Here is an 8,166-nt window from a genome sequence, read left to right as displayed (position 1 = left end):
AATTTTTACTGTGTCGTTAAACATTGGTAGCTTTAGCTAGACATAAAAACACAGCTTAAAAGTGTAATGTCAAATAATAATATGAGCTATGAAATAAAAAAGTTATTTTGATACATAAGTACAATTTGATTTCTTTTTAAAAGTAAACGATTCATGAAAGATACATTCATATAACATAAGTATCAGTATTTAACTTTATTATCGCCTACAATTATTGAATATCATTTTTTTATTGGAATTGTTATAAATTTACTATTTTAATTTTATAAACGCCATCTCTATTTTATAAACTTCACCAATCATTGATTTTTGACTAAATATGCGACGGAGCACTTCCCGCACTTCCATTATGTCGTTTCTTTTCGGTCACAATATGGCCGTCTTGGAATTAACTAGCAAATTCACATAAAATTTTTAAAGTTAAAAAAGTGAATTTAATTGGAAAAGAAATTAAATTAATTTTTGAATATACATTAGTACAATGTGCGATATTCGAAAATAATTACTTTTGGGTACAAGCATAAAAATAATTATTTTAAATGAAAAAAATTGAATTTAGCGGGTTATAAAGCACCACCTGGAAAGAGACATCGACAACAGATGCAATGGATATTTTTAGTTATAAATGTTTGGAAGCTTGTGATAAGATGGAGCTAATATTTTAGAGATAGGAAAAGGTCAGTTAATTTCAAATCTATAATTCGAAGTACCAAAATTTTGTAACTTATCGCAGTTGCTTCTATAAACAATGTGGTATTCACATTTACAATACACATTTGTTTCATAGGGTCACCTATGACAAGAGACGCCGACCAATGTATGCCATTTTACTCTTGTTTTTAAAAGAATAAATTCAAAATCAGTTGAAGTTTTAAATAAATTTTAGGTTAATATTTAAGCTAATATGGTTGAGCAGGGAAATAAACAGGTTAGAGTAGACAACTGGGGAACCTTTTTCCTTCAGCGTCTTCAAGTGTTTTTCGCCAAAACAGATTACTGCGATTTAACTTTGCAGTTTAATGGAAATGTCCAATTGAAAGTTCACAGATTGGTTATGAATGCCTGTACGGAATATTTTAGATTTCTAGAGGAAACTTGTCCTGCAATGGAAGATAACACTATAATAATGCCCCATGATCTTCAATCTGATGTTATAGTTCCGATAGTAAATTTTATGTATACAGGTAAGTAATTATTTGAGAATGAATTAACAACATCAAATTTTATAATCTAGATGCTTTTAAATATCAAAATAGTCTTGAAAGTTGACTCCTTTTAACCTTTTCATTGCTTTTTTACCAAACTTCCTTTGTTTCTCATTTGTATTCATTCCTACCATAAACTTTTCAGTTTAAAAGATATCAAAATAATGTAGATATAGAGTTTGAGTTATTCAGATTAGTGATTATCAGGACTATTAGTCAGGATACCTTCAAATCTCTCTTGATAATTTTTTTTGCTAATACTAAGATTATTTATTTGTATTGGATTGAATAATTGATGTATTATGCAATATTAAGTATATACAAAACCCTTTTTCTTTAAATGATTTGATTATCTGGATTTCTGATTAACAAATGCCAAACAACTATTAATATGGTCTTATCTCTACTGTGTTTAAAAACATTCTAGGTATGTTGGAATTTCATGTATCTCTCTATGAAAAACTATTCAAAGCAGCGGAGATAATGAATATACACATTTTAACTAAACTACTTGAGGCACAAAAAATTCCACAAAAATCTGTGAGGCCAAAATCTGATCCTCCTCAAATTAGGAAGCAGCAACCAATAAAATCACCTAGATTATTGGAACTTCCTACTCCTTCATGTTCATCAAGTAGGAAGATGTGGAAACGAAAACCAGTTCAACAAATTGGATCTCCTGTTCCTACAACACACCCTACTTCTCAGTTACAATTTGATCAGAAATGGTCTAATGTTGTATCTGATCCATTAGCAGATAATACTCCCAAACCTACAAGATTTGAGTGGCCTGATGACGATTTGCCGAATATGGGTTTATTAGATACTACTTTTGAGGATATTTCATATACTAGCAAGCCTTTACTAACCAAAGAAGAGGAGGAAAAAGTGAGATTTTTCATTTATTTCATATTTCTTCAATTGATTTTGATCTTTTTAGATTAAACCATCGTTCGATGATCTTAGAAATAATGTTGAGCTTCCCAAAAAGATGGTTACAAAACCCACAAGCAATGAAGTTAATTTAAAAGAAATGGAAGAATTTGCTAAAGAACAGAAAATTCGAAATGCCATGTTCGAAGAAGGTGAGACATTCTATTTTTGCTTATCTTTATTTTTAAGAGTGTTATTTAATAATTTTTTTTTTTTTTAGTTGGAGAATTTAATGATGTTGGACAAAAAAGAAAAAATGAACCAAATTCTCCTTTAAAATTTGCAGCAAAAAAAATTAAAACTAACAATAAAGAAAATAAAGAAACTACAATAAGTGTAGAAACTGTATCTACGACTGATATAGACCACACTAAAATAGTTACAGAAATATTGAAAAAGTATCCTGATCTTGTGAAGAAAAATAAAAACATAAAATTGAAAATTATGCCGGGAAATAAAGAAACTAGTGATAATAAGAAGATAACTGCTGTTGTTGAGCCTGCAAAATTATCACCACCAGTAAGTTTACCCCCTCAGCCATTTAATCCTTATTCACTCTTCAGAGTTTCTCATTTGTTCTTACTTATTTCATGATATCCAGTATCCTTAATTCACACTTATTGTTTTCATCTTGTTTATGTTGTTTTTGCTATTTGTTTTTCTATGTTTGTTTTGGCAAACAAAAAAATTTCCAGTCTTGAGTCCGTAAATCAAAAGTCTTTCAACTTATTATAGTTGTTTAATTTAATTCCAATGTGTTTACCAAATTGAATGCAAGAAACAGTGGAAGAAAGAAAAACTTTGTTGTTCAATTGAACCATATAACCATTATAATAGGTTTGAAAAGCAATATTCACGAAATAAAAGTCATTCAAGGAATTTTTGATGGTTAAATGTTTAATATGGAATACTTTTTGAGATGAATCTGTTGCACTTAATTGAAACAAAAGCACAAAATTATTTTTATTTAAATACGGATTACCCAAGTTTTTTTTTAATTTTTTGAAAACTATAAATGCACCTAATGTTTGATTTGCCCTTAAAACCCCTTATTTACTATATATTTTTGGTCACTTTTGACCTGAGCCAGCCAATTTCATAGTGGTTGAATTTTTTTTTCAAGGCACATATGGAAGTAAAGATACAGAAACATCAATATCAAAAACAACCAGCAAAAAAACCCAAACTAAAACCAGTCGAAGATGAAGATGAGGGTCCTTGGGTATGTAAAAAATGCCTTGGTGTTAATGGTGGAGTCCATGAGTTTGTACTTTATTATCTCTATCGCAAACATATGACTGATGTTCATGATGAAGTCTTCGATGCCCAATTATGTAAATATTGCGGACGTAGATGTCGAACTCATAATTTGATGGTGTATCATTTGTATACAAAACATACTTTAAAACCACCCTCTTCATATAACTTCCCTAAATGTAACAAATGCGCTTATATAGGTAAGACACTCCACTATTTATATTTAAAACTAGACATCATTAGGAATCAAATGAGCTGTTGTATATATTTTGACAAACTTTGTTTTTAATTTGTGAATTTTAGCCATTTCACCTGCTAAACTTCTCAAACACAAAGAACTCCACGACGAAAATGAAATGCAATGTCAAGATTGTCAATTGGCGTTTTTATCGGCCCAATACCTAGCCACGCACGTCAGAATGACAGGACATTATAGTAAACCCGGCAAAGTTTGTTACGATTGTCAGTATTGCATGAAAAAACTCCAATCTGGTATTGCTCTTTTTACACACGTTCGGAAATGTCACATAACCGAAGCCAAAAGAGATGGTATAGTTTGTCTAGATGAAGTAGAAAATCTTGAAGATTTAGAAGACGATGAAGATGATGATGATGAAACTGGGGAATATATTATTCGTGAAAATATCAATGAAAATATGATACAGAAAGACAAGGTACAATTATAATTAACTTGATATAGTTATTATTTATTTGCAGCTATTCAGGAAGTCCTAAAATTATATATTTATATTTGTATAGTTGTAAATATCGTAATAATGTTTTTAGTAAAAGAATTTTTTCAAAGCCTCAATCCACTTACTAGAAACATTTTAAGATAATCGACTCACCCTGTATGTTTATAATAAATTGTTCTGGTTAGTTTTGTTCCTTTTTCTTCTGTAATATGATATTTGCTTGTTTTGTATTTAATAGATTTTTAAAATATATTTTGTAGGTGAAAATAATATCGAACGTCAAAGTTTCCCACAATCAACAAAACGCACATGATGGTCAACAAACTCAGTTGGTACCAATTGAAACTAGTTCTGAAGCAGAAGCTTTAAATAACGTGGTGTCTGGTATAGGTACTGGATTGAATTTAGTGGACATTGTGGTTTTAGATGAAAATCAACAGTACATATTGCAACAGGATAGTCAAAACGAACAAGCTGAATTTATCATTCCAGATTTAGCACATGGACAACCTTTCTCTGGACAGGTTATCACCACACAGGATAATACCGTTATCCAACAAAGTGAGATTACAATATTTAATTTGATTTTAGTTCGAGAGGAAATTTTATTTCATCCTTATGATATCCTGGTAAATTATAATGTAATAACTTTCAATTCCAGGTATGATTCAGAGTAGTACTGGGGATATTACTTCAACTGATGAATTGGTTATGGTGTTGACTGATCATGATTATCCTGATGGACAAGAAGGAGAGAATCCAGATAATTCTAATATAGTTGTATTGTACAGCCACCCTGTAGACGGACAGGAAGGACAGTTTATTACATCTCAGGTAGTACTTTTGTACAACACTTGATATATTTGAAATTTATTAAACTAGGGAAGCATATAATTTAAATCTAGATCTATACCTATTTCCTTTTAGTATCAACTTTTTTGTATTGGTAAAAATTTTTTTCAGGGTAACTTATTGGTGAATTCACAAACAGGTATGTTGGAGCTTAGGAATTCTTCTGCCATTGCCTCAACAACATCGAGTCAAATGATTGTAACGAATTCTATAGATACACCAATCGAGTCTATTGAAATGATACAGAGGTAGGTGGAAAAATGACGTGCTTTAATCACTCTAAATTGAATGTTTGGTTATAGAGAAATTGATAATCATACAGAACTTAAGCAAGAACCTTACTATGAGGAAGAGAGAAAATCAAATACTCGGTGTGAAATATCTAATCCACCACAAAGTAACGTGCAAAATATCGATACTATTTCTGTTACTGAAATTGAACAGTTACCGACAACAGATAAACCTGCAACAGAAGAAGAATCCACAATAGTGGAAACAGGTATAATATTCAAAATTGTGTTACTTAATATGATAATACTGTTTATTTATATTAGGTTCTATTTTTTTTCATTTGATATTTTTCTCTTTTACAGAAATACCCTGTCAAGAGTCAATCGAAGAAGCACAAGAACAACATCAAGAAGTTTGTGAAGAAAAAAATACTGGAGACCAAGACCAAGTAGATAGTACTCTAGAGGTGAGTACTGAAGAATCTATGGAAGTCAGTGATGTGGAACATAAAACAGCAGAAACTGAATATCACGAAGAAAGTATGGTAAGTTCATAATGTACAGGTAAAAATGGAAGCAGGTTCATTTACTGCATCGATTGATTCAATTAATTAAAATCTGGGACTAACATAATAGGAAACTTTTTTCAATACAGGCAGTTTTTTGCTAAATACTTCTCAATTTTAGACAAACTGAAAGGAATTGATTATTAATTATTGATGTAAAATATTTTTTCCTTTTAGGAACATGAACAAACTATACTTCCTGAAAATGAAACAATTTCCGACACCCCACAAACAATTGAAACACCTCAGGAAAGCGAAGAACAAGATAACGGTTATGAAGAAAACACTAATGATGAAGAGGTCGATGTTCCTCCTGAAAAGTCTCTTAGTGATGACAACAATGAAGAAATTTTCAATGATACATCTAGTATGTTTACTTTTTGTGAATTTAGTATACAATTATATCAAATATTTTATAATGCAAGACGTAAACAAAAAATCTGCATTAGTTTCAGATGAACCTTTAAAATCCGACGAGGAAAAAGAGCAGTCAGAAGTGGAGTCGCATGATCAAGGCGAACCTATGGAAGTGGATGGACAAATAGAGAAGCTCGAACATATTGAAATTGTCCACCAAGATGATAATATAGAATCTCCTCAAAAAATACAAGCTGCAGACAAAGAAGTACAGGAATCTACAAATGAAGATCTCGGTAGTTTATATATTTATTTACTTATATTTTAATTTTAAAATGTTACAAATATTAGTTTTAGAACCTGGAGGTGACCAAGAGGAAAGTGTAAGAAATCCTGAAGAAAATGGACTAGATGTACAAGATAATACGTCAACAGTCGAAGTTGAAGACACTGAACATACTGAAATTGAAATGGAAGAATCAGAGAAAGAAACTCAAAATACAGAAGAAATCTCACAGACCACACAAGAAAATGGAACGATTGCAGAACAATCCCAAATTGATGACACAAAAACTAAAACTGATGAAGAATGTACAATACCTTCTTCTCCCAAACCAGTCCACAGAAAGACATCCACAGATATTAATAAAACAATTCTAGATGATTGGGAAGATGATACAGATTCTCAACAAAGCGAAAAAGTTGCCGAATGCGAATCTTCAGAATCGCAGGATGTACAAGTAAATATTTGTCAGTTAGTCCTACAATTCCATGAAATTTGAAATTTAACAACCTTCTAATATAATCTTTTGACAAGTCTAATGTAAAATACAAAAAATGATGTTGCTTAATCCAGTTATTTATAAAGATTTCCTTGTTTAGCTTAACAGTTGTTTCAATGATTGTTACGAGGTTTAAATTTATCACTAGAGGCGCAGATTTAGAATTAACTTTTCATATTAAATTACACTACTTGATTTGTGGCTTTAATACATAATCGTCATGGTTGAAATGTTTTCTTTACATATATATATATATATATATATATATATATATATATATATATATATATATATATATATATATATATAATATATGTATATAATATATATATATATATATATTATATACATATATATATTATATACATATATACATATATGTATATAATATATATATATATATATATATATATATATATATATATATATATATATATATATATATATGCCACAGTTTGAAGTCACTACCATACTACCATTTGATACAAACCACTGTTTTAGAAACTTTTTCTCCAACAACATAGTAACTAGATGAAATTTCTAGAACCGTTGGTGATATTCATACTGAACACACTGTGTAGACAGTATAATTGTAGTACTAAGACACCTTGATATTTTCTGCTTCAATCTGTTGGTTAGCCTATAAGATTCCCAACCATATCAAACGTGAATTTTTGTTTTTTTTTGTTTCAATATACTTTTTATGGTTAAATTTTGTTAGGTTTCTAATCAGGAAACTATTCAGAGTGCTGTAGATAACGTTAATAAATTAATGGATGATTGGGAGGAGGAAGATGAGGAAGAAAAAAAAGGTTAATTTGAGGAAACATTATTTTCGTCCTGTTATAAGGTAATCTAATATAGTGAACTTGATATTTACAGGATATTTTATAGATCTTATATTTTTTAGGCGAGTCGTCATAGTAGCTTGGGAGGATTTTTTATTTATAATCTTTTATATGAAAGGTCGTATTTCATATATTTTTTGCTTCAATTATACATCCACATATTTTTATGCTTTTTTTTGTGATTATGTAAAAATTTTACTTTTTGAGTTGATGTTTGAAAAAACAAATATTTTATCATGTATACATTACGCATTTGTATAGAATATACCTTTTCATTATTGTATATAGGATTATATTAAAATAATATGTAGTCCAATTACTTTTTTTTTGTAATATAAATGGATAAACCATGTGTGTAATTTATTTAAACTCCCAGTATCAATTCTATGTTCTTGCACTATAACAGGGTATTATGGAACATTAACCAAATAAAAATGAAAA

At 29.6% G+C, this 8,166-nt stretch overlaps 1 protein-coding gene across 3 annotated transcripts; it reads left to right on the top strand.

The window, feature by feature from the left end:
• The first annotated feature begins 350 nt into the window (after positions 1-350).
• LOC130445793 (centrosome-associated zinc finger protein CP190) lies at positions 351-8,093 on the top strand. Of its 3 annotated transcripts, none has more exons than XM_056781669.1 (17): positions 351-677; positions 887-1,184; positions 1,633-2,093; positions 2,146-2,290; positions 2,359-2,657; positions 3,262-3,595; positions 3,699-4,069; positions 4,351-4,651; positions 4,752-4,924; positions 5,054-5,190; positions 5,245-5,441; positions 5,536-5,717; positions 5,916-6,105; positions 6,188-6,391; positions 6,453-6,835; positions 7,599-7,727; positions 7,788-8,093. In XM_056781669.1, exons 2-16 carry the CDS (start codon positions 905-907, stop codon positions 7,692-7,694), a joined length of 3,753 nt encoding a protein of 1,250 aa, XP_056637647.1. In that variant the 5' UTR covers positions 351-677; positions 887-904; the 3' UTR covers positions 7,695-7,727; positions 7,788-8,093. The 3 variants fall into 3 exon arrangements, with proteins under 3 accessions (XP_056637647.1, XP_056637645.1, XP_056637646.1); XM_056781667.1 differs by having other exon boundaries at positions 6,447-6,835; XM_056781668.1 differs by lacking the exon at positions 351-677 and adding an exon at positions 697-817 and having other exon boundaries at positions 6,447-6,835.
• The last annotated feature ends 73 nt before the right edge of the window (positions 8,094-8,166 follow it).

Source organism: Diorhabda sublineata, chromosome 6 (genome assembly GCF_026230105.1).
Source record: "Diorhabda sublineata isolate icDioSubl1.1 chromosome 6, icDioSubl1.1, whole genome shotgun sequence".
Classification (NCBI taxonomy): Eukaryota; Metazoa; Arthropoda; class Insecta; order Coleoptera; family Chrysomelidae; genus Diorhabda; species Diorhabda sublineata.
The sequence above is the reverse complement of the archived record's forward strand: the minus strand, read 5'-3'. Positions and strand labels throughout refer to the sequence as shown.

Coding starts and splice junctions, on each gene's coding strand:
- LOC130445793 (XM_056781667.1), top strand. CDS start 905: ATGGTTGAGCAGGGAAATAAACAGGTTAGAGTAGACAACTGGGGAACC. Junction 2,291..2,358: donor AAATGCCATGTTCGAAGAAG/GTGAGACATTCT, acceptor TTTTTTTTTTAG/TTGGAGAATTTAATGATGTT. Junction 4,925..5,053: donor GACAGTTTATTACATCTCAG/GTAGTACTTTTG, acceptor AATTTTTTTCAG/GGTAACTTATTGGTGAATTC.